The 26,415-nt window shown below is 36.1% G+C and overlaps 1 protein-coding gene and 1 pseudogene across 8 annotated transcripts in view; one reads left to right on the forward strand and one right to left on the reverse strand.

Moving 5' to 3' along the window:
* The window catches only part of KDM4C (lysine demethylase 4C), a 408,440-nt gene that overhangs the window by 264,493 nt on the left and 117,532 nt on the right, over positions 1-26,415 (forward strand). For all 8 annotated transcript variants that reach the window (XR_003129808.3, XM_025432518.3, XM_025432517.3 and 5 more), the window contains 2 exons: positions 23,219-23,274; positions 25,420-25,528. Coding sequence is in view for 7 of the 8 variants with exons in the window: in XM_025432518.3 (XP_025288303.1) it covers positions 23,219-23,274; positions 25,420-25,528 (165 nt within the window). In the remaining variant the exon portion in view is untranslated. The remainder of the gene's footprint in view (positions 1-23,218; positions 23,275-25,419; positions 25,529-26,415) is intronic.
* Positions 5,781-6,369, reverse strand: LOC112649942 (proteasome maturation protein-like; annotated as a pseudogene).

Genomic DNA, 26,415 nt, shown 5'->3' on the forward strand with positions numbered 1-26,415 from the left:
TGCTTTATTTCTCAATGATCTCTAATGACAATGAATTAAATTTCTTTGCAGCCAGAGTTAAAAACCTGGAGGACAATATAAGGAAAATGCCTTGCATGATAAAAATTTATGTCATGATATGTATATTTAGCTCTCCGTGTTGAAAGAGACATGTGGTGACTATAAATTAAAGATGTCTGAGAATGTATTTCTGAATGATTTTATTGCTGGCATTCACTTTAGATAGTGAAGGAAAAATGGGAGAGAGTATGGACATTCTTTATAGCCCAAATAATCTGATCTGTTTGGTGTTAGAGATAATGTCCCCAATTTAAGAAATCTTTCATTAGTGGGCCCAGAAAACATTTTCATATTTCCTTTGATGTGATTATTATATTAATAAAAATTTTGTAAATACAGAGTATCTTGAAATCAGCCAGGAAGTCCTGCTGTAATAAGTATATTAAGTTCTTATTTACCATGTAGGTCTTATATTTATTATGTGAGTCCAATTAAAGCTATGTAGAATTAGTCTGGCCAGTGATGTCCTCTCATTCACCCTGAAGTGTGTCATTAGAGGTTTGAGGTTTAGAGATTAGAGAGATTCTAATCCAGTTCACCAAGGCATGAAGAATTCTCTGTTCCATCCACAGTTACTGCTTGACTCCTGTGCTCACATTCTGAGCCATCCTGTTATTCAAGGTACCATTGTCCTTTGCATGGCAGAGCCAGGGCCAGGCCTAGGCTATCCACCCTGATTCTAAGACTGCTTGTGATGGTTTATACTGCTTTCCTTTAGCATGTTTTAAGAAGGAAATACTAGATTAATAACTCTTTAGAATTTAGAGCTGCTATTAATCTTAACCCCTCACACTCTTAGAAAATACAATATGTCTTTTGTATTTTATTATTGATACCATGTAAATCTCTTTCAATTTGCAATAGAAATGGAAAATCTTGAATACAGTTTTACAATAATTTTTTTAGACCCATGTAATATCTTATTTCTAAGTAGAAGTATCTGAATTCCCAGTGCACCAATTGGGTTTTTAGTTTATCCATTTAAGTGGACTTTTGTCTATGAAGCTTGATTCCTGTTTTTTTCTCCTGAGAAATCCGTGAATTTCAATTTAAGCATTGCAGAGAACTAACTGATAATATCAATATTTTGGCTTTAATTCCCTTATTTAGTGCGGCTCTGAAGTGTTACAATGTTAATTTTTAGTAGACAAGTATGATTCTTTGGATTTTGTGGCCTGAATGATTGCATTTTTTTTTTAAGGATTTTATTTATTTATTTAAAAGAAAGCACAGAGAACGAGCAGAGGGAGAGGGAAAAGCAGGCTCCCTGCTGAACAGGGAGCCCTAAGCGGGTCTCGATCCCAGGAGTCTGAAATCATGAACTAAGCTGGAAGGAGATGCTTAATCAACTGAGCTACCCAGGCACCCCAATGATTGCATTTTAAAAGTATCTTTAGACTTAACTTCTTCAGGAATCAATCTCACATTGTCAGTTTTAGGTTCCAAGAAGCCTTAGAACTCCTTCTAATGGAGGCTCCAAAGGAGCTGATGGGAATCTAACAGTGTAGGGGAAGTCAGATGATATTTCTTAGCTGGTTTGTACTTCACTATCTCTATTCCTGATTTTTTCCTTAGATTTTCTTTTTAAATGTACTTTGTGAAAGTAAGACTTATTACTCATCCTGAATGCAAAATATTCCAATAATGTATTTTGCTTGGGATGTATATTTATACAACAGATGTGATCTAGCTAATTCTGTTTCCTTTTATGACAAGTACTTTGCACATCTGGAGAGTAAGCAGAGGTTAACCTGAAATACCTTGTATTTATCTTTATAAGGTATATGTGAGAATTGAGTGTGGTGGTTCTGTTTTTTAAACATTCATTTTAAAGAGTTCCCATTGATAGATAAATGAGTAAAGAAAATGACATGTGTATATACAGATACACACTGGAATTTCATATTCAGCTATAAAAAGAAGGAAATCCTGCCTTTTGCAACAACATAAATGGACCTTGAGAGCACTATACTAAGTGAACTAAATCAGAGGAAGACAAATACTGTATACTCTTTTTTATACGTGGACTCTTAAGAAACCACACTGAACTCATAGGAACAGAAAGTTGATTGGTGATCATGAATGGGGGGGGGCACTGAGAGAAATAGGTAAAGGTGTTTAAGGATACAGACTTCCAGTTTTAAAATGAATACATTTTTGGGAATCTAACATATAGCCTAGTAACTATAGTTAGAAATACTCTACTGTAGTACTATACTTGAAAGTTGCTAAGATCTTTAAAGTTCTCACACCACACACACACACACACACACACACAAAGTAAAAGAAACTATGTGAGATGATGGATGTGTTACCTAATTTTATTTTGGTAATCATTTTTCAATATATATACGTAAATCAAAACATCATGTTATACATTTTAAACTTACAATGTTATATGTCAGTTATATATATACTCTGGTTTCTCTTCAGATCGTATAAATCTTTCGCCTTATATTTCAATAATGCTAAGGGGGAAAAGGAGGCTATAATAGTAACTGTATCATAGAGTTAAGCATCAATAATTTAAATTTTGGAAGCAAAGACATTGTGGGGATTATTTCATCTAACGTTAGACGGTAGTTGGTTTTGTCACTGTCAGGGTAACTGAGGATGTATGCAAGGTAACTGAGGATGTATGCAAGGTAGAATCAATGCTCACAGACCAGCTCTCTTTTCATTTACCAGTTCTAAAGACGGACATTACTGGCCCCAACTGTTAATGATAGTTTTTAAGTAACCAGAGGGCAGACTTTGTCTCATTTACCTCTATAGCCCCCCTAAAGGGGGCTGGTGCAGTGTTGGATCATTTCTGAATGGGTGAAGCATAAAGTTAGAAGACTGTGATCACAGAGATATAGGGCCAGACCTTTATTTGTGACCTTCATGCTTCCACTGTTTCCAGAGTCTGGCTTCAGTCTCACTGTGTCTCATTTTGCTACTGTTTCTTTACTGTGTCCATTTGTATCAGTTAAAACAAGAAAAAAGAAGCCTTATTTTAGCTTCAGTGGAATGTGTTGGGGAAGAGGTTAGTTACAAATTTTGGATTGTACCTTAATTTAGATTCTAGGATCCTGGCTCTATATCTAAATTCAAATAAAATGAAATAAAGAACCCCTCAAATACTGTCTATCCTGAGACTCATGTTTAAATCTCATCATTCTAACTAAATATCATTGCTTTGTGCCTATTTTCCTATTCAGTACTGCTAAGGTAAATAGATAAAACTAACTGAAAGCTATATTTGAGTTTATGACTTATAACCCAACTGTATTGGGTTATTTTAATTTCAGCTGTTTGTTTTCAACTTTTTTGTGGCTATTTACAAAATTGACTTTGGAGCAGTTTTTACTCTGTTACAGCATGACTTGAGAGCACATGCCAAGCATTACCAAGTTCTGATTTTAGGTGTAGACCATCAATACCCTAATTCTAGCATGTGTTTCTTTTTATTTTGATTTTTAATATGAATCTAATCACTTTTGACCTAAATTGCTATAGTTTTCTCTAATCTGCTTGTCAGTTTCCACTGTATAATGACTACATATTACTACTAATTAAAAATGCTAGTATTCTCACTGTAAAAATACAAAATTTGTATTGCTTTCTTTGAGATTTTTTCCCACCATTTTCTTTTCTATTCCTACACTGAAAAAATTTTTTTTGAATCTGTGTATTTCTGTGAAATACCTGAAATCTCCTTTAGGAATACACTTCTGATTGTGAAGAAAGATGTTAGATGTCTAGAGTGGGCTGATAACCTAAATGCTTACTATTATTCTAAAAATAAAAAATCCATGTGCTTCATATTATGTAGAGTTAAAATAGGATTTTCTATATTATCATCTGAAGAGTTTATAATATAGAATTCTAAAGAGTAAATAAATATAAGCAGTTTAAAGAGGTTAACAAGGAATATGGATAAGATTTTCTTTTCTTAAAATTTAAGGATAATGTAGCTATCTGGTGATTCTGTATAGGTAATTTGGATGTTTCTTCAGGGACCTCTCTGGGGATAGGGGCTGAGAAGTTTTGTTTTAGTGCCACAAGTGGTGGTGAAAACTACATGTAAGGATTGGTAACTTATCATGGAAAGTCACATCATGCTCATATTTATGACTTTGACAAATCGTACGTTGCCAGTCTTGTGTCTTTGGTGGCATTAAACCTGTGCTTTAGTTTTACATTGTCAGGGTAAAAAATTTCAAATAAAGTGTGTATTATTTGTGCTATGTCTTACTAGGGAGCTTTTTTATTACTTTAAGTAATTATGGGTGGGTAGGGTAAACACAGTAGCTCACATACTTATAATCTAAACAAAATCTAAATTAAAGATTTAAAAGCATTATAATGAGAAGGAACTATTAGAGATTGTATCTAAGGTCTCTTCTGACCCTAAAATCCCTCGATTCTGTGTTGCCTTGTATTTCCATTTTGCTCTAATGATCTTTCCTTAAGAACTGGGAACCTTCCAGCATACTAAATTTATTGTGCACTTCTTAACCTAGTCAGAGGTGTTGAGTAACAGAAAAGTATAGGAATAGAAGTGGCATTGGTAATTATTGGCCAGATCTGTGTAGTTTTTATGAGCTAAAGAAAATTTTTAACAAACCGGTGACTTCAAGGCCTTACTATAACCATATCTATTTGCTGTTTGGGAATACATGAAAATATGCATTATCCTTTCTTTTTGTTTATTTCAGTATATCCTATTATACTTAATTTAGGATAATTTGTTTCAATATTTTTATTTGAAAGTAATCCAGTTTAGAAAAAAGTAGTTGTATATTATATTCTTGGGTGAACATTGCTATTGTATGAAGAGACAGATGTTGTAATGAAAAGTATAAAAACAGACACTATTGGTTGGAGTTTTCATTCTTTGTTATGAAATGCACAAACCAGGCGATTTCGCACATTTATTATCTATTCAACAGTGTTTATTATACTATATAGAATAATGAAGTTGTATTGTTTATGTGTAACATAACCTATCTATAACATTTTTTTTTGCCCCAGAATTGTTCCAGGAAATCAAAACCCAAACATGAAATATGTCTTCACATTTATTCACTATGCTCTTTGTTTTGCTTGCTTGTTTGTTTTTTTTAAATGGAGTAACAGATATGAGCAAGTTGTATCTTGATGATCATTTAGGATTTGCATTTCTTTTCCTCTTATGAAGAATGGAATATACAATTGCAATGATTAAAAATAAACATTTTAAAAAATTGCTTGACTGTAGGTAAGCCATAGCTATAGATTGGATAGTGGTTGCCATTCATGCCCTCTGAGACTGAACATAGCTATTTTATTTGACTTCTGAAGGAAAATGAGGTCTTTTTCTAGAAGTTCTAGAAATTCCTGGGGTAGTGGTGTTTACAAAACTCACTCCCATGGTGTTGCTAAAACTTGTAGACTGAAGAATCTAAGCCATTGTTGGAGTGTATTTGTCTGAACTCCTGATCTTTGGAGTGTACCTTAGTTTACCTGTCAAGTCTTAGGTAAAAACGATTGACCTCTTAGAAATGGTAGTTCATCAGATCTTTGGGAAGAATGAGTGCCAACCCAGTGTAACTTTCTGTTTATTCTGCTGGATGATTGTTGGATGGGGGAAAGTGGTAGCCTTTGGTTCCCACATTGCATTGAGACTGGGTTCTATAGATGGAGGTGCATCTACATGAAGCAATGCTCACTTAGTTCTTTTTTTTTTCTTCTCATGTGTCAGTACTTTTAATGTTGTATACATCAAATTATAGTAAAAAGATGACTATAAACAACATGCAGCCCCTCTATTTTCATGAACAGCACAACAGATTACAGTAAACTGAGTTTATATTCCACCATCAAGTGTGGTTCTCCCATTAGTTCACTTTGTGACGGGTCATTAAGAATATCTTCGAATCCAATAGTCTCATCATTACCCCTTAAAATATCCAATGAAAGGTTTGAGCTTGGAAGAAATTGAAGATGCTGAACCTGCTGCACTGCCTTGAATTCCATTTGTAATTTTAGTGGAGCAAACAGACCCTGGATGTTTCTTTGTGTAGAAAAATTCATTTTACCTTGGTTGAGCTGGAAATTTTTTTCTGATAATTCAAGAGGATGACTGGGCAAAAAGTTCATTTTTCATACAAGGGAGAACTTTTCGAAGAAGATCATGCTGTTCAAAAGGTCCACTTGCTGAAAGTTCAGTAACTGGAATACTGTCCTTCAGCTGAGATCCAAGTCCTCTGGCATTCATCTTCACTTGCTCTGTGAATAGCCACTGGGCCCTATTACCATCAGCCGACCCCGCCACTCACTTCTGTTTCCCCTAACTTAGTTCTGTTGAATCTCAATGTAGTGCTTTCCCTCTTTCTAGAATAGGAGTTCTCTTAGGCTAGAGATTATTAAAGAAAATTTGTGTGTTTAATGTTTGTAACCTTTACCACATAACACAACTCTTATTTCTCCCCTTCAATTCCCCAGATAAAAGTAATGGTACTGATAATAGATATTAGAAATTGCTCTTATTATGCTCTTTGAAGTCTTTTATTTTAGAAAAAGTAAAGTTTTATTTTTCAATTTTTGACCTACAAATTCAGAAAAACTATTGGTTTAAATGTAAACTAATATAAGCAGCACACAGCTTCTATAAAATGTAATACTGACAAGGACTAAAGAATTCTTCATCTCTGTCAGAAATCTCCTTTTACAGATAATGAACCAGGGTTCAAGAGAGTCTTTTACCCCCTGGATTGCCCCACAATATGGTAAGAGAGCCTGGATTCATGGCAGTACTCAGGCCTTCAGATTTCCAGGTCCAGACTCAGTTCCTTATTTTTAGAGTGAGAAAAAGGCTGAGCAACTGGCCAGTTTTTGAACAGTGTTTTTGAATGATACTTGTTCCCAGTGAAGGTTAATCCAGGACTAACTTTTCATATACTTACACTAGAATTAGTTACCTACTTAATGTAGGTTAGTTAGCATTACTGGGTGGTTGAGTAGAGCAGTTTCTTTACCCTTTCATATTTACTCTAGTTTCTGCCCAGAGGACCTTGCCCAGAACTGGATAATCTCCTGAATCCAATTTCCCAACTGACAACAGCATTGACATTTTTCTTTTACAAAGAGCTCTGAAGTGGCTTTGTAGATCAGAGCCATTGATTTTTAGATCAGATTGGCTTATGGCCTTGAGAGGTCATGGTGGCGCTGCTACTCCCCATGATGTATTTTATGCTGTATTTTTTTATTCCATGAGATACTGTTAAGACCAGGTGATGGGAGGCTGTCAGCCTGAAAGGCTGACTTTGATCCTTATATACAGTAAAACTAGTAGAAAGAGAAAGCTCTATTCTTGCTAAAGGCAGAGTGTTCACAAGTGGGTGGTGGCTGTTTGTAGCCAAATGGTTGCTAATGTAATTACTCTTCTCCATGGAGGTGTCCCTGTAAGCCACTAGCTGGCACCACAGTCTCCCATTTGAGAGGATACACTTGGGTTCACAATTACCTCTTGCCTCCTGAAGAGGCAGATTATTCTAAACAGGTGTGGACTTAAGCCTTGGCACACAAAGGCCAGGGTGGTAATAATTATTTTACTTTAACCAAACAGAACAGCACGTTTGAGGTTATCAATTATTCTGACAACATAGCTATGATGTGGAAGCCTTCCTGGTAGGGAACCGATTACAGACTAAAAAGTCACAAATCATTTTTTTCTGTACTTTATTCTTCCTTTCAATAAACGTCATTTTCTTCCCTCCCTCCACTTGGTAATGGAGAAAAAGAAAGAGAAGTCTACATAGCTTATTGTAAGTGGAACTATATTCATAAATAGCTTCTTGATTGAGAACAAATGCCTCATTAATCTTAAGTGCTTCAACCAGAGAGCACAAGTAAAGTCAGGAAGAATAATGACTGACATTATGGGGAGCATAACATACTGTACTACACACCAGGATGTGCATGCCCGGAGGTCACTGGGCTAGAAGGCACATCTCCCTAGCAATGAGGGAAGGGATCCTTAGGAAAGATGGAGGGGGAAAAGTGCAGTGTAGGCATTTCTCATGTGTAGCAAAAATTAATCCAGTGTCAGGATGAAGAAATCAAGTACTTTGCTATTTGTTGTAGGTCATGCTGGGAAGAAAGAATAAAGCTGCTGGGTTTTTATTTGAAAGCCAAATGTTGTACAGTTTTAACGAAGATATATATTCAAGTTGAAGTACTTTGCTCAGGTTCCTGGAAATATGATTATATAAACGCATTAAGTTTCATGTAGATGACCTCTGACCAGTCTTAAATTATAAAGACACTTCTTACCACTGAGCATGTACTTGGCTTGCTACCGGCTATCAGATAGGTGCCCTACAAATCTCAAAAAAAAAAATTTGTATTTGTGTCACCATTGCAATTAGAAAGATAAATCCAGGGAAAACTTTGAATTTGAAACAAGCGGAGTCTGTATGACTTTATATTTTTCTGTTACGTTCCATTGGTTCTGTGATGACATTTAAATAGTTGCAATATAGTAAGTGCACTCCCCCCCAGATGTCCACTTCCTAATCCCTGGAACCTATGAGTGTATTTGTCATATTGCATAAAAAACAGAATTATGGTAATAGGTGGAATTAAGGTTGCTAATCAGGTGACCTTACGATATCCGAGTTTACCCAACACAGACAACAGGAGTCATTGACTGTGGAAAAGGGTGGCAGAAGAGAAGGTCAGAGTGAGGTGGAGTGAGAAGCTCTTGACCTGATGTTGCAGGCTTTGCTAATGGAGGAGGGCCATGGAAAGGGCCTCCAGGCCACCCCTAACGGTTAGACGGGGCAAAGAAATGCCTTGTACGCGAGATCCTCCGGAAATGAATGACCCTTATGATAACCTTGATTTCAGCTAAATGAGACCCATTTTAGACTTCTGACCTACTGAACTGTATAAATTTGTGTTATTTTAAGTCATTAAGTTTGAGATAATTTGTTATTGCAGTAATGAACTAATAGTGTTCAGTAGAACGACAGCCTTTGAAAGGGTAATTCATTTTGTGTTCACTCTTAACTGGCATTCCACTAGGTAGGTTACATTCTGATGTCCTTTCCCAGTCTGAGGCATCTTTCTCAGACTCTTTTCTGTCTTACTAGCTCACACTCTCTAGTTCCTGGAATCTAGCAATCCTTTACCCTACTGTGACTCCTAGTATTACTTCCAGCTTTTCAGGCTTTCCCTCCCCTCCTGCTCTTACTTCTGTTTTTAGCTACTATGTTTCCTTGCACAGGCTTTCAGTCTTCCACTTGCTGATTTTGTTATTCTCCCAAGGCACAACTCAACCTGCTAAATCCTTTTATCTAATCTGCTGTGCAACTGCAACCCCTGTTGCTGAATATGGCTGTGGAGAAACACCCACCATGCAGCAGATTGCTCTTGCTTTCAATCTGTAACTATTGATGTGTCCTTGGTGGTGCCAATAATTCATGTTGCCTCCCCATCATGCATTCCCTCCACCACTGTCCAGGTTGACTGTTTCATACCTGTGTCACTTGAAGCTTCCCATCTTCTCTCCTCCATTCTTAATCTCACTTTGTGAATTCACTTCATATTTCACAGAGCAATAGGAAGCCATCTGTGAAGATCTGCAAGTTCCCACCTCCATCCTATCTACTATATCTCTGCTCCTACCTACACAGGATCATAGTTCCAATGATTCATCCCTTTCTTTCCCATACCAGCAGGGTTCTCCTCTCTAGGTGATTTTCATGATCATCTAAATAAGCTGCTACTTCTTCCATTTTCAAATAAACCAAAAAACCCTCTCTGGATCCTTCTCCACAGATCCACTCTATTTCTCCATGCCCCTATGTATAGTAGCATTCCTTAAAAGACTTGTCTTTATTCATTCATGTGTTTATTCTTCTCTCCAGTTCTTCTTTCCAACTTCTCTCTTAGACTTATTCTAGTCACAGGCTTTGCCTACATTGTTGTAGAAATTTATGTTCCTCTAGCTGTCAGTTGACTACTGCCTCCTCTTTGAAGCACTGTCTTCTTTCGGCTCCCAGGACCCTGCACACTCCTGGTTTTCTTCTTCCTTTACCAATTACTTCTTTTCATTCCCCAGACCTCAAAACATGGGCCTCTTCTTTTCCACTGACTTCTTTCTTGGTAATCTCATCTTGTCATGGCTTTGATGCTTTTAAGCAGCAATTAGTCATTGGTGGCCTGCATGTTTCAATGTCTAGCTCAGCCTCTCCCCGAAGATGCAGAGCACTATGGCCAACTTCATGAGCATTGTTTCTTTTCACATGCCTGATAGATAGCTTCAGTTTACCTTGTCCCAGACCAAATTAAAGATCTTCTTCTACAGGTGTCCTGTTTCTAGGCCTTCTCACTGCTGAAGTAAAAAACTCTAGGGTTAGATTTGATGCTTTTCTTCTCATACCCACATCTAACAGTGAATTCTATCTTTGCTACTTTTAAAATGATTTGGAATTCTGGTCACTTTTTAATTGCCCCTGCTTATGTTACCCAGACTAATCTCATTAACTCTTTCCTGGATTATGGCAGTAGCAAACTTCTCTTTTTGTTTGTACCTTTTTTTTTTTAAGATTTTTTTAATAATAAATTTATTTTTTATTGGTGTTCAATTTGCCAACATACAGAATAACACCCAGTGCTCATCCTGTCAAGTGCCCCCTCAGTGCCCGTCACCCATTCACCTCCACCCCCCACCCTCCTCCCCTTCCACCACCCCTAGTTCGTTTCCCAGAGTTAGGAGTCTTTATGTTCTGTCTCTCTTTCTGATATTTCCCACCCATTTCTTCTCCCTTCCCTTATATTCCCTTTCACTATTATTTATATTCCCCAAATGAATGAGAACATATAATGTTTGTCCTTCTCCGATTGACTTACTTCACTCAGCATAATACCCTCCAGTTCCATCCACGTTGAAGCAGATGGTGGGTATTTGTCATTTCTAATGGCTGAGTAATATTCCATTGTATACATAAACCACATCTTTTTTATCCATTCATCTTTCGATGGACACTGAGGCTCCTTCCACAGTTTAGCTATTGTGGCCATTGCTGCTATAAACATTGGGGTGCAGGTGTCCCGGCGTTTCATTGCATCTGTATCTTTGGGATAAATCCCCAACAGTGCAATTTCTGGGTCGTAGGGCAGGTCTATTTTTAACTCTTTGAGGAACCTCCACACAGTTTTCCAGAGTGGCTGCACCAGTTCACATTCCCACCAACAGTGTAAGAGGGTTCCCTTTTCTCTGCATCCTCTCCAACATTTGTTGTTTCCTGCCTTGTTAATTTTCCCCATTCTCACTGGTGTGACGTGGTATCTCATTGTGGTTTTGATTTGTATTTCCCTGATGGCAGGTGATGCAGAGCATTTTCTCATGTGCGTGTTGGCCATGTCTATGTCTTCCTCTGTGAGATTTCTGTTCGTGTCTTTTGCCCATTTCATGATTGGATTGTTTGTTTCTTTGCTGTTGAGTTTAAGAAGTTCTTTATAGATCTTGGAAACTAGCCCTTTATCTGATAGGTCATTTGCAAATATTTTCTCCCATTCTGTAGGTTGTCTTTTAGTTTTGTTGACCGTATCCTTTGCTGTGCAAAAGCTTCTTATCTTATCCCAATAGTTCATTTTTGCTTTTGTTTCTTTTGCCTTCGTGGATGTATCTTGCAAGAAGTTACTGTGGCCGAGTTCAAAAAGGGTGTTGCCTGTGTTCTCCTCTATGATTTTGATGGAATCTTGTCTCACATTTAGATCTTTCATCCATTTTGAGTTTATCTTTGTGTATGGTGCAAGAGAGTGGTCTAGTTTCATTCTCCTGCATGTGGATGTCCAATTTTCCCAGCACCATTTATTGAAGAGACTGTCTTTCTTCCAATGGATAGTCTTTCCTCCTTTATCGAGTATTAGTTGACCATAAAGTTGAGGGTCCACTTCTGGGTTCTCTATTCTGTTCCATTGATCTATGTGTCTGTTTTTGTGCCAGTACCACACTGTCTTGATGTTACCCAGGGCAATTTACACGTTTAACGCAATCCCTATCAAAATACCATGGACTTTCTTCAGAGAGTTAGAACAAATTATTTTAAGATTTGTGTGGAATCAGAAAAGATCCTGAATATCCAGGGGAATTTTAAAAAAGAAAACCATATCTGGGGGCATCACAATGCCAGATTTCAGGTTGTACTACAAAGCTTTTTTAAGATTTTTTATTTCAATTCTAGTATATGGTTAACATGCAGTGTTCTATTAGTTTCAGGTGTTCGATTTAGTGACTTAACAATTTTATACATTACTTAGCATTCATCACAAGTGCACTCCTTAATCCCCATCACCTATTCACCCATCCCCCTAACAACCTCCCCTCTGGTAATCATCAGTTTTCTATAGTTAAGTGTCTGGTTGTTGGTTTGTCTCTCTCTCTTCCCCCACCCCCTGCTTTGTTCATTTGTTTTGTTTCTTAAATTCTACATATGAATGAAATCATATGGTATCTTTCTCTGACTGACTTATTTTGCTTAGCATTCTTTACTTCTGCTCTTGGACCTTTATCATCCACTGTCAACACAACCATGGGAATGATCCAGTTCAAATGTAGGTCAGATTATGTCCTTGCTGTGCTCAAACTTTACAAGGCCTTGCTGTCTCAGTCAGAATAAAGTTGTTGCCTTTTTTCATGGCCTTTTTATGCCTTATCAGTTATTACTCTTAAATTTCTGATCGCCCTTTCTTTTTGAAAAGGCCAGAATCTGCTGGCATCACCTTTCCCTGGATAATTTCATGGTCCACTCCTATAGATAGCACTAGGCATCCTCTGCCATCTAAATAATCTACTGTTTTAGTTTGTCTGCTGTCCCAGCAGAAGGTAAGTTCATTGAAGATGGGATCTTTGTCATTCACTGCTTGTTGCCCAGTGCCTGGAATGGGATGATTAACCAATATTTGTTGAGTGAATGTGTGTTTTTACTGACAGTACAAAATTGATGTGGGCATTTAAATTGGAGAATTCACTTGCTAGTGTGAAATTCTCTGGAGCCTGTGGAATTTCCATTCAAAAGATAACTCCAGAAAACCTGTTACTCAGTTTCCTAATCACTCAGAATTCATGCCAGCCCTGTCCTTATATGGGATCCTGTCCTCTCCTCAGCCCTGATAAATGACCACATCTCCAGAGATGGTTCTTCCATGTTTTGTTGATCAGCATTTTGTAAGTAGCTTTCTGTTAATGTGATTAATTACTCTTTGTTTTCCCAGCTCAGACAGTCCTATTTTATGGTTTTGCATTTCTGTTATGAACATGTCAGATAAATAAGGGTGTGGGAGGTACTTCAATTTTGTAATTTTTCTATAGAACTGAAAATGGCTTTAATGGCACTTACGGATATGTCAGCTAAAATGAGAGCTTCTTATAAGGCAGTTTGAGAATGTTGGTATTGACATTTCTTTAACTGATGTTTTATAGAAGAGCCATTGGAACATGATTTCCCTCCTGCGAATAATGAACAACTGCAGTAGCTGTATTTTAACAATGTCCTTCTCACAATTGTTGTTAATGTTGTGTCAGCACTTTGATTATACACACTCTTTCCATGGTTTAATAACTGAGCTGTAAATAAATCATTCCATGTTGTAAATTGGTATACTTGCTATTCATTGCAGTGGTGATTTTTTTTATGAAATCAAATTTTAAAAATACTTGGTAATGCAGAAGGGGATCTTGTGAATGGTATTAGGTGAGGAAAAGGGACCTAATCAGGAAAGGTGCAATGTTCAATATATGGTCTAATTCATACTTTTTCATTCAGCTTTTAGCTACCCTGGGTTGGCAGGGGTAAGGCGGCATCAAGGACTAAGTACAACAGAATGGCTCCTTTAATGCTATACTTGGTAGAAAGGAATAAGAGCTGTCTTATAGAGTAATCATGTGACAGGCATTGTAGTATTTGTTTTGTTTTAGGAGACATTGGTTCACTAGCAATAAATATATCTAAATCTTTATAATAGTGAGTCATTCTACACTGGGTATTGTTCTTGGAAAAGGCATGCTCATTAAACATGAGATAAAACAAGGTTGGCAATGAGCTCTGACTGTTGAATTTTATTTATTTATTTTGTTCTCTTTGGGTGTCTCCAGAGGTTAGAATAGAAAGGAGTTTTGATACACTGAAAGACTATAGAAGAAATCATAGTGTTCATTTAAAACTTTAAGTAAAGAAAATAGGATAAATGTCCAGTTACTTTAATTTTAAATTACACATATTTAATAAAAGTTTAATTTCCTTGTCTGTCTGTGGGTTTTCTTTTTTTTTTTTAATGAGAGTACTAAGCATTGGTAAGACAGTCTCCCATTCCCAACACTGGAATTCTCAACTGTCTTTTACAGAAAACTACTGATACTATTTAGTCAGTTTTATTTGCAAATCTTTTCAGGACATACAGGAATGTGATGGCTTGCTCTTCTTGGGGTACCCAAACAGTATCATAGTTTAAAGTGCTGTAGTGTTTTCATGTAGTAATACATTATATGATTCTTAGTAACTCAGTATTTATGGATTTACCAGATGTTTTTCCTTGCTATTTTAAATTTCAATCTTGACTGCATTCTTAATAAAAAATCCAGACATTACAAATAAAATCTAAGCAACAGATAATTCCTGTTCCTCCTGGAGGTAACTGCTTCCTATTATAAACAGAAATGAGATGATTGTACATTCTTCCTTTTGCATCATTATAAATGTTTATCTAAGATAGATGCGAAGAAATTGAATTGCTGAGTCATACTTCATTTAAAATTTTGATTGATAATGCCAAATTCCTCTTCAAAGCCACCATAACATCTCATATACCCCAAGACCATATGTTTTTTGATTTAAAAATCTGAAAGTTATATCTCTCTTTCATTTTTTTACCACTTATTCTTGAAGTTGGGTATCTCACATGTATTCATTGGCAATGAAGCATCTTTGAATCAATCTTTTGCATGAAAGTGGGTTTTTAAAAAATATCTTTCTGGATAGCAGTCTTTGTTTTATATTGGAAATATTTTCTTCTCTTATCATCTTATGTTAATTTATGTAGCATTTTATCCTTCAGAATGTTAAAATGTTGGTATAGTAAAAATTTATTAGTCTTTCTAATATGCCTTTTTTCTTTTAAATGTTATATTAAGAAGTCATATGTATCCTAAACTCATCAATATATTTGCCTACAATTTATTTTAATACTTTTATCGTTCTACTTTGTTTTTGAGTTTAGATCTATACATCAATTGGAATTTGTTTTTATGAATCAGAGACTTTGTCTCACACACACATATTTCAGTATTCTGTTGAATACATTATTGAATAATTTATGATATTAATTTTTGGTTATTTAGCTCTTTCTTTTAAAACATTTTATTTATTTATTTATTTATTTATTTATTTATTTATTTATTTATTTATTTGAGAAAGAGCGAGCACAGGAGAAAAAGAGAGCACAAGAAAGCTCCCATTGAGCAGGGAGCCTGATGTGGGGCTCCATCCCAGGACCCTGGGATCATGACCTGAGTCAAAGGCAAATGCTTAACCTACTGAGCCAACTAGGCACCCCTCTTTCTTTTTTTTAATTCTGTCTTTAATTAAGAGTAATCTATTTAACATATTCTTTAAGTTTTCAGTTTCTATTTTTTTTGTTATGGAATTGTTATATTGTCTTTAAAAACCTGATCTGTCATTTACTTATAGTGTCTTAAGCACAGTTCTAATACCAACATTTAATTTTTAAAACATTTTTAAAGGGCTACATCTTGTGCCTAAGATATTGTGTATTTAATTTTGTATTATGTTTCTTCTGCTCATGGAATCATATTTTCTTACATGTTTTTTGAGTTTTGATTGTGAGCTTATATTCCTTAGAACTTGATATTTGGGAACTTCTGGAAGCCTTTGTGATAAGTAATAAACCCACCTTCCATTAATACCATCCTACTTTATGAAAAGTGTAAGAACCTTACAACAGTGTGATTTCATTAAGCCTCTTTCCCATTATGGTCTTATCTTACATTTACAATTACATGCATTATAATCTACAGTATTGTCATTTTTATTTGAAATAGTCAAGCTTTTTTATGGAACTTAGAATCTCTTTGTCTCTTGCTCTCATTCTCTTTTTGTGTGTGTTTTGAAGATACAAAAATTTATTTCATATTTACCCATGTATTTACTCTTTGATGTTCTTCATTCCTTTGTGTCAATCCATGGTTTAGGCTAGTGTCATTGTCCTTTATTCTTTTAGATTTTTTTGTCCCTGAGATTGTTTTTATTTAATTTTCATTTTCAAAGGACATTTTCCTTGGAAATGAATTCCAGGTTGCCAGCTCCTTTTTTTTGGTATTTGGGTAGATATTGTTCCATTGCCACTTGTTTCTGGTTAAATATTAGACATAGTTGTTTACTCAGTGTGTTTTTTTACTCTGGTTTTAAGATATGTTCTTTATATTTGTTTTTCACAATTTTGACTACAATGTATTTAGATGTGTTTCCTTTGTATCCTTTGTATTTATCTGTTGGGGTTTGCTGGGCATCTTGGGTCTGTGGGTCAACTCTTTTTTTTTTTTTCTTTTTTAAAGAGAGGGAGTGGGGAAGGGCAGAAAAAGAGAATCTTAAGCAGATTCCATGCTCATGTGGAACCTGATGTAGGGCTCCATCTCACAATCCTGAGATCATGACCTGAATCAAGGTCATGAGTCAAGCTGAAATCAAGAGATGGATGCTTAACTGAGCCACCCAGAGGTGCCTTGAGTTGACTTTTTTTTTTCTTACTGTTTTTGGAAAGTTTTCTACCATTTTCTCTTCCAGTATTTGTTCTCATCCACTCTCTCCTTCCTCTCCTTATTAGACTCCAATTATATAGAAATTGAACAGGTTATTTTCCCTTGGATCTTACTTCATTCTCTTACCTGCTTTTATTCCTTCTATTTCCTATTCATATCTTTAGAGTCATTGATGTTTTACTATCACAGTTCCAGTCTGCTTTGAAATCTATTGAATTCAACATTGTCAGTGTCATTTTTTCATTTCTACCATTTCTATTTTATTTTTTATTTATTTTTAAAGATTTATTTTTATTTATTTATGAGAGACATAGAGAGAGATAAAGAGAGAGAGAGGCAGAGACACAGGCAGAGGGAGAAGCAGGCTCCATGCTGGGAGCCCGACGCAGAACTCAATCCCAGGTCTCCAGGATCGTGCCCTGGGCCAAAGGCAGGCAGTGAAACTGCTGAGCCACCCAGGGATCCCCTGGGTTTGTTTTTTCTTTTTTTTTTGATAATTTCCGTGACTTTACTAAAATAATGGTATCTCTTCACATATGTTGTCGTTTTCATTAGCTCCTTTAGCATTTTGAACGGAGTAATTTTAAACTCTCCATCTGATAATTCCAGTATCTTGTTTATTTTTGTGTCTAATTTTATTCTTTCCTTTCTAGTCCTTTCTTGATCACAAATCATGTTTTCTTGTTTTTTAGTGTACCTTGTGCTTTTTTTGGTTGTGTACTGGATACTTTGTCTTGTACCAAATGAAGTTAATATTATATTTAGAAAGGACATAGCCCTTTGTCAGGTTTCTGGGGTAGGAGTAAAGTCAGTCTGATTTATAGTTGAGCTAGGTCTGGGCTTTGTTGCAACTTTAGTTTGACTGAGTCCACTCTAGTTTCAGATGTTTTGAGGATAAGATCAGGATTTTCTCTTCAGCAGTGTCTGTTCTCTGAGCACCATGGAAACTCTAGCATCTGTCTGCTTTTCACAGGTGAGTTGGCAGTTTTTAGAACTATAGAAGATCTCTCCTTGCTTTAGAGCCAAGCTGCCTAGATTTGGGGTTCCTAAAGAGTTTTCTCTCCAGGTCTGCTTCTTGCTTTTTACACCTCAGGAGTATTATTGACAGATCCATATTTTGTTCTCTCCTAAACCACTACACCCAGATCATTCGCTGGCAATGTTATGTATAAGTTGTCTAGAATCACAGTTAACTTTTCACATATCTAACCACTGTTATTATATTTATTGTGTATTTATGGAATGCTTTACATTCATTAACTCATTTGGGGAAGTAGTGTTTTTCCCTCTTTTATAGATAGGATATCTGAGGCAAGGTCATGCCACTAGTAAATGGCAGAACTGTGATTTTAAACACTGGCCATTTGCACTTTATTAAATACCAGCATATGGCCTGGTTCTTTAGTGTTACTGTTATTCTTGTCAGTTAAATTGGATTCATATAGCCTGAGATTAGACTGCACAGACTAACTGAAATGTTACTTTTTGCCTAAAATGGTATCATTCTTTAAAGGAAGAATTGGAGATCAATTTAGTGATCGCATACCAGTGAAAAGTTTTATTAGCTAGATGAATGATAAATGGGAATAATAAATGATTATATAATACATGCTGCTTGCAACACTTTTTTATGATATGGGTTCTTTTGAGGGGATTAGTTAAAAAATGAATTCTTAGTCATTTATAGAAATGAAGAAATGGGGACTCAGTGATAACCTTTTATCATTGTCTTCTTCATAGTGTAGTTAAGCACACACAGGCCTTCTCTCCTAATTGTGAGCTCTCAGGGCAGGCAGTTTCCTGTTTATTTGGGCATTCTACTTTGAAATCTTGTGCCTTGCTTTGTTCCCAGAAGCAGAGGATGCTAGAGAAAAGGAATATGGACTTGTGCTCACACAGATCTGAACTTGAACCCTAGTTACTCCTTTGCTGGTGGTTTAAGGTTGGAGAATTATAGCCTGTGGGCCAAACAAATCCAGCTGATCGTCTGTTTTTGCAAATAACATTGTTATGGGAATACAGCTATACCCATTTGTGTTTATGCTGTCCTACAATGCCACAACTCTGGTGTACAGCCTAAATTAGTAAATATCTGGCCATTTACAGATGAAGCTTGATGGCTTCTGGTTTGGATGATTTTAGACAAGTTACCTAATCTCTTGAATCTTAGTGTCCGCATAAGTGAAGTGAGATATAAATTGCCTAATAAGTTCATGTTGAGAAAGGGAAGTAAAGTATATGACATTTCTGGCATGGTATCTGGAATGAATTAGGCCTTTAATATAGCTTTTATTCTTCTAAGAGAAAATATTTATTGTTGATAACCAATTTAATAAATCAGTGTCCAGAGGGGACTCTCACTCCCTACATTCTTACTCAGTTCTTTCACTGAATTAGATGAGCAATACTAGTACAATTAATGTATTTGGTAGGTATCAACTTTTATGTATATCAAGCATTGTATAGATTCTTACGAAAACTTGAGCTACTTTTCAGGTAAGAATTAACCTTTTAAATTTTAGAATTATCATTTTTGTTCCCTGACAAAAATGTCCTATCTGATACTGTCTTTTATTGGGTTATAAACATAGGCATTTAGTGCAAGTTAATTTACACATGAATGGATTGACAAGTTGATGTGTTTGTGCTTGTGATAGATCAACTAATTTGCACCATGTGAGGGTGGTGACTCAAAACAGTGACATAACTGGACATGGCTTATTTCTTTCCTACTTTTTTTTTTTTCCAAAATTGAGTGAACTGAACAGAAGCCATGATATCATGTAAATCATATAAGTAACTCCCTGGCCATGAATATTTTTGTCTTTTACTAAGAAATATGCTTTATTCAAGAGAATCATGACAAAAATAACTCCATGTCAAATCATTGTTTATTTTTTTTAAAGATTTTATTTATTTATTCATGAGAGAGAGAGAAAGGCAGAGACAGAGAGAAGGCAGAGAGAGAGAAAGGCAGAGGCAGGCTCCACAGGGAGCCTGATGTGGGACTTGATCCCCATCCTGGAACTCCAGAATCACAACCTGAGCCAAAGTCAGACACTCAACCACTGAGCCACCTGGGTACCCTCAAATCATTTTTCTTAACTCTATTGTAAGTCACCAGAGCCTGCAACTTCCTTTCCTTAGTGTCCTAGTATGTGGAAATGATGTTTACAATTATTTAATCCTTTGATAATTTTTAAGATTTACCTTTTGCCCTATTTTGCTATTTTCTCATTTATTTAACAAATTCATCTGGAGGATGTATTCTCTCTTGGGTATCATAATAAAGAAAGAGTAACCTGGGCAGCCCGGGTGGCTCAGCGGTTTAGCGCCTGCCTTTGGCCCAGGGTGTGATCCTGGAGTCCTGGGATCGAGTCCTGCGTCGGGCTCCCTGTGTGGAGCCTGCTCCTCCCTCTGCCTGTGTCTCTGCCTCTCTCTCTCTCTCTCTGTCTCTCAAGAATAAATAAATAAAATCTTAAAAAAAAAAAAAGAGTAACCTGATGATATTCTGATAGTACTCACTGAGCTTAATTTTTCAGGACAGAAAAAAATTATATTTATATTTATATTTATTATAGTTAAAAAGAGTAATGAGTGAGAAGTAACCATACCAGGAGATTAGGAGACCCTTCTTTGAGGAATCAACATTTAGGCTGAGATGTCAAGGATGTGTTCAGTGTAATAAATAAACAATGGTGTAGGGTGTGTCTGATGTGTCTGGGGGCACAGCGTGATGTGCGGAGAGTAGTTCAGTGTGAGCATGGACAAGACCCAGGCCTGATGGTCCTGGCCTTCTGGAGCCACATTAAGTACTGAAAAGCATTAAAACTCACTCTGGTGGGTTCTGTGTTGACGTGGGGTGGCTGTTGTAGTAGTTTAGGTCTGCTGAAGGATGATGGGGCTATCAACTAATGTGGCAGCAATGATGATGGAGAGAAGAGGGCAGATTTGGACATGGGATTGACAGAACTCAATTGATTGGATCTAGTATGAGAGGGAAATTATGTCTTCCAGCATGATCTAGAAAGGATGGTTAATGCCACTGATAGGAAACAGTGGGGAAGTACAGGCTTGAGAAGGAGACATGAGTTCATTTTTCATATGTGTTTGAGATGTTGAGTGTCAGACATATCAGGAAATTAATGTTTGAGTCACTCACTGGCCTTTTGAGAGTCAGGGAAGTGGATCAGATGCCCAGGAAACAGGTGTGGATAGAGAAGTGAATGGGGCCTCTTACAAAAACTCCAGTGTTTAAGAAGTGTGAAATAGAAGCCTGTTAAAGGAAATGAAGAATCAGAAAGAGGTGGAGAATGACAGTGTTGGTCATAGAAACCATGGGTAGAAACTGTCAGGCGTGATCAACAATGTTGAATGCCTCTTACAGGTCAGGTGAACCAAGGACTTGGAATTAGCCATTAGATTTTGTGACATGGAGGTCACTGATAATCCCAGAAAAAACCAGTTTCATATTGTAGCAAATGGAAGTCTTCTCAACCTCACTTAATATCTCGAGTCTGCATTCTGTTTGAGAGGACTGTTTCCTCATTGTGATGGTGCTCTGCCACATGTGTACCTTTTAATGAGCCTTCTCAGGTGCTTTCAAGCAGCTTCCATGCTGCTTTGCTTTATTTAACTCTGTGCTAGCTTGTCCCTTTAGGGTTCTTCTCACTACTAGTTTCATTAATCAGGCATCTAAGGTTCTTAGTGTCTGAGTTCCTTACCATCCTCACTCTCCTTTGCTGCATTCTCACTTCAATACTAACATCCTTTTATAGTCAATGAAAATATTTGACCTCATGTTTTGTTTTCATTTTCTCTCTCTGTAGAAAGTGTGTTAAATTACTGGGAAAATACTTGAAATCAGTAATATTTTATGAAATTGTTTTTGAATAATTTGGATATTATTGAATAACTTGAATTACTGAATTTCCCATTTTTAATATTTGTACTGAACTTTTTTTACTTTCATTGTGTGCTTCATCAAAACTATTATATCAAGGGCCTCTAGAATCTGGCTTGGTTATAGAGAAAACCCATCGAGTTATCTCCTTGAACTGGGTTTATAATGGATTCAGATATTATATATGTATTATATATATATATACATACACAGGGCAGCTTTTGCTACTCTAACCTTTAATAATGACCCAGGAAATTTCAAATAGTGTGCAGAGACTTTCCAGACATATAAAACCATTGAACATTTCTGGTTGTTTGCGTTTTGCTGCCTATTAGGAGTTATGCAAGTATATTGACTCTCCTCACTTATTTTGGTATTGTGCTGTTCAGAAGAATTAAAGCTATAGAGTTTGATTGCCATTATTAATAGTAGTTAAGTTAAAGGGATTCTCTGTAAAGTTAGGCAAAACTTTAGTTGAAGAGGATCAGCTTGGAGAACAGTTAACAGGATTGTATATGTGTAGCTTGGAGAGGGAAAAAAAACCCAAAATAACCTGCAGTTGTTTTTAAAAAATTATTAATGCAATAAATTGGGAGGATATCTATTAATCCTTGAGGTTGAAAATTTTAAAAATTTCTTAGATATTTAATTTAAAAATTCTAGGTCAGCAAAAGGCATTGCATTGCTCTCTGGTCCTGTTTTCTCATGGACTTTTCATAGGATTATAGTAAGAAATTATAAATAAAGTCTGTATTTGTGGTAAAGGGAGTCAGTCATCTTGGGATGTGGCGGTCTGGGCCAATCTAAAACAAATAAAAGTGCCCAAAATATAAACGTATGTGGGGAGAGGAAAGGAAAACATTTCATGGTGCTTTTATCTGGGGCTGGATAGCCTGGGCTTATCAGTACAATTTTTCAAACACCATTTGCCCACCCACAGAAAGACCTGAATGATATTTTTATGAAAAGAGTATCTTTCAAAAAGAGCTTCCTGCTAATCCTTATTGCAGAATGAAGCCTGCCAGTATCTATTTTGTAGCAATCCTGTGTACATGAATGGATTCCAGAGCATAAGAGAACTCAGTCATTTATGTATTCTCTGTACTAAAATTCTAGTACATACTCTCCAGGCTACCAAGTGCTCTCTCTGTATCACAACTTTCCCTCGGAGATGGCAAATGAACATGATACCAGGGTAATGATGATTCCCTCTAGGAAATACATACACACACACACACACATTTTTGTGTGTACTCCCACTTCCCCCCATTCTTTTTCCTTTCCTTGCTTGAACTGCTCAGAGATAGACTTTCATGAAGTTCCCAAAGGTTTTAATTTTAAAATAAAAAATTAGAATTTATGGGAATATTTAGATAAATAGTAATGATGTCTGTTAAATAGTAATGATGTCTGTTAATTGTATGGTATCTTTTTTTCTCTCCTAGGAGTGCTGTCTTTGCAATTTGAGAGGGGGTGCTCTTAAGGAAACAAAGAACAATAAGTAAGTAATGTGTTCAATTTTATTGTTTCCTTCTGCTCTCTGGGGTTGAACCTCTTGGGGGGGAGACACTTTGCTTTATTACCTCTCATTATTAGACACATTGTTTCAAAGCTTTTGTTGTCCAGATCTGAGGTTGGGATTCTGTGCATGTCTTCAGAGACTATTACTGACAGCGCATCACCTCTTCTGGTTGAAGGTGGTCTAAGTCTTGCTTCTGTCCATGTATTTCATGCCAATGAAGAATAACCCTTCTTGTAATAATGGTACTTCTAAACTGAAGGCAGCTCACATCATCTAGCTGCCATTGGAATCCTGGTGTTTAATGTGATGAATCCTGTTAGTCTAATAAAAACAGTATGTCTGAAAACAGTGAAATTTGTTACCTTTGGATAAATCAAATCAATCATAGACATAACATTAAAATAAAACAATTTACTTTTAAAACCAGCAAATTAACAAAGTATGTATAGTAAAATAGAAACACAGGAGAAGAACAGTGATTTTATGATTTAAAGGGAAATATGAAGAGAATCTTGAGAGTCATAAGTGAACATAAAGGTAATCTGGTTTTTACTGTTGTTGAAATATATTTTTGAATGAATTTTATTTTCATGACCCAATTTTAGTATTTAAAATGAGACCAAAGCTTAATATTAAAGGTCCCTTTGGAAATAGGAAAATGTAGAATGATAGCGGCAGAGATGGTAAGTGGCATTTAAGGATTGAATCAAGCCCCAAGCTATGTTTTAGTTGACTGGCACACCATTTTATAAATTTGATCAAAATTTTAAAAGTAGATTTTCTACTAAAGTCCACTTTTATCTGTATTCAAAAAATAACTGTGCATCTCTCTATGGCAATAGCACCTGGCCTAAATGGGACAGATGATCCCCAGGTTATTATGAATTATCAGTATATTTGCTTACCTCCAGCCTGGCCCTGGGGGCCAGGGGTTGAGACCTCTGGTATAATATAATGATCAAGTTGGCATAACTATATGCCTGAGCACATGTTTCAAATTACTTACAAAGAAGAGTGAAGGCATTTGTCATTCCTATGTTGATAAAGTTTAGTCTAATAGACTTATTTTTGCTTAATTTTGGGTCTTCCTTTTTCAGTCTTAGTTAATGTGATTGGCACTTAAACTAAGGAGTGTTGGTAGGTCTAGGATATTGCACAGGTCATGCAGACTGTGAGCTGCTTTAGGTGATTTCTGTACAGACAGAGGTGATAAGAACTTCTCTTCCTACCCCTGGGCTAGGACAGAAAGGTATAGGGTTTACTATGGGATTATAGTATTTATTTAGATTTGAAAGAGTGCCTGGAGGGGGTTGACACTTGTTCTTTGTTCTTGTGGTCTTTAAAGGCAGGATGGAGTCTTATGTTGCTTGGATGACCTACTCTTTGACTTAAAAATAGGTTGATGGATATGATAATTCCTTCGAGATACCTTTAAACCACTAGAGTTTTTATTTTTACTTGGGGCATAACATTTATGAGAAAGTAAATAGTGTTAATGGGGACGTTGTCATTTTTCTGAGGTAATTCAGAATTCGCAAGGAGATACTCAGTTTTAGGTAGTAAATGAAGGAACCAGCTAAATTTCATTCCTCCTTATCTCTGGGTTCTTTTGGTTGTAGTAGGATTGCAATGAGAAACAATTTAATTAAAGACTTAATCAGTGTTAATTCTTTTAAAAGACTTTTACTGTTTGTTCTAGTTTTCATGACATTTGTATTATATAAGAGACTATATGCTATAGCCAATTCATACCTTTTATTAATTGAACTAATCTTTTGCCACATATTAGCTTAAGTATATTAAGCACCTGTTATATTTCAGTACCAAATGAAATGGCAAATCTACATTTCAGTATTTTGTAGAGCCAGTGTAGAAAAATACCATATATTGATAGGATCGAGTGTCTGGTCTTCCTTGAAGTCTTCATGTTGCAGTGGTGGGCAGATGTGGTACTGAATCTATCCAGGTATCACCCAGGAGGTTTAAAATTCAGAATCTGTGTATGACAAATTTAGGCTTTTGACTTTCCTTCTTGTGTATGTATTTACTGAATTTAAGAATTGCCGCTGCCTAGTTGAAGGACACGGGAGCTTTGTTTAATGTCTTGTGTCCCCTCTCCTGTAGGTGGGCTCATGTCATGTGTGCTGTGGCTGTCCCAGAAGTCCGGTTCACTAACGTCCCAGAAAGGACGCAGATAGATGTCGGCAGAATACCTTTACAGAGGCTAAAATTGGTGAGTGGAAAAGCTGCTTTTTTACCTCATAGATCAGTGTTAATTTCAAGTTCTGAATATTTCTTTTAATGTCACATTCTCGAGATAATTTTTCTCTTAGCTTCATTTCATTATTCTACTCTTTTTTCGTTTAGCCTAAATGTGCTTATCTGTACATACTCTTTTCCTGTTATATTGTAAGTATGATAGAACTTTCCTCAGTTCTGTTTGAAATGAGGTGAAAGAATACTACTTTTTCTGGATTAGTGTGAATTTTTAAGCCATAGGCTATCTGGTGAGGTTTGTTAGTAACATACTTAAACTATCTATCTTTAAATTGTTTAGTTTTTCTCTCTGGCCTCTTTTTGTTGGTCTTGACTTAGCAGATTCACTTAACTTTATTTCATCATCACTTCACCAAGAGATTTGTAGAGAAATGGAAAAACTTTTATTATTACCAAGGGATTTTTTTCATTTACAAATAGATACAGGTCATTTAATTTGCCAGACTTTTTGGCTATTTATCTTTCGACTTGTTTAGAAACTTTCATAAAAGTTTTCCTACTGGTTCTCTTTGTTAAGAATATTTTTTATTCCAAGGATAGACCTCTCACTCCTCAACATTGGAGTTCTGTTAAAGCGTGAGCCAAAAAAGCATTAGTTTAGGCCCTTAAATTTCATATTTAATGATAATTTTATCTAACATTACATTGCATTATTTAAAAATATTGGAGTGTGTTTTACATGTAGACTTTAATTTCCTAGAGTTTCTTCAGTACTTGTTATTTTTAACTTGAGGTCTTTCCATTATAGAATATTTTGCGCACTGTAGCTATAACTTTAATCCAACTATTAGCTTGTTAAAGTCTCTTCCCCATCAGGGAACTGGGTGTATTGTCTCTGGACCT

The sequence above is a fragment of the Canis lupus genome, chromosome 11 (genome assembly GCF_003254725.2).
Source record: "Canis lupus dingo isolate Sandy chromosome 11, ASM325472v2, whole genome shotgun sequence".
NCBI lineage: Eukaryota > Metazoa > Chordata > Mammalia > Carnivora > Canidae > Canis > Canis lupus.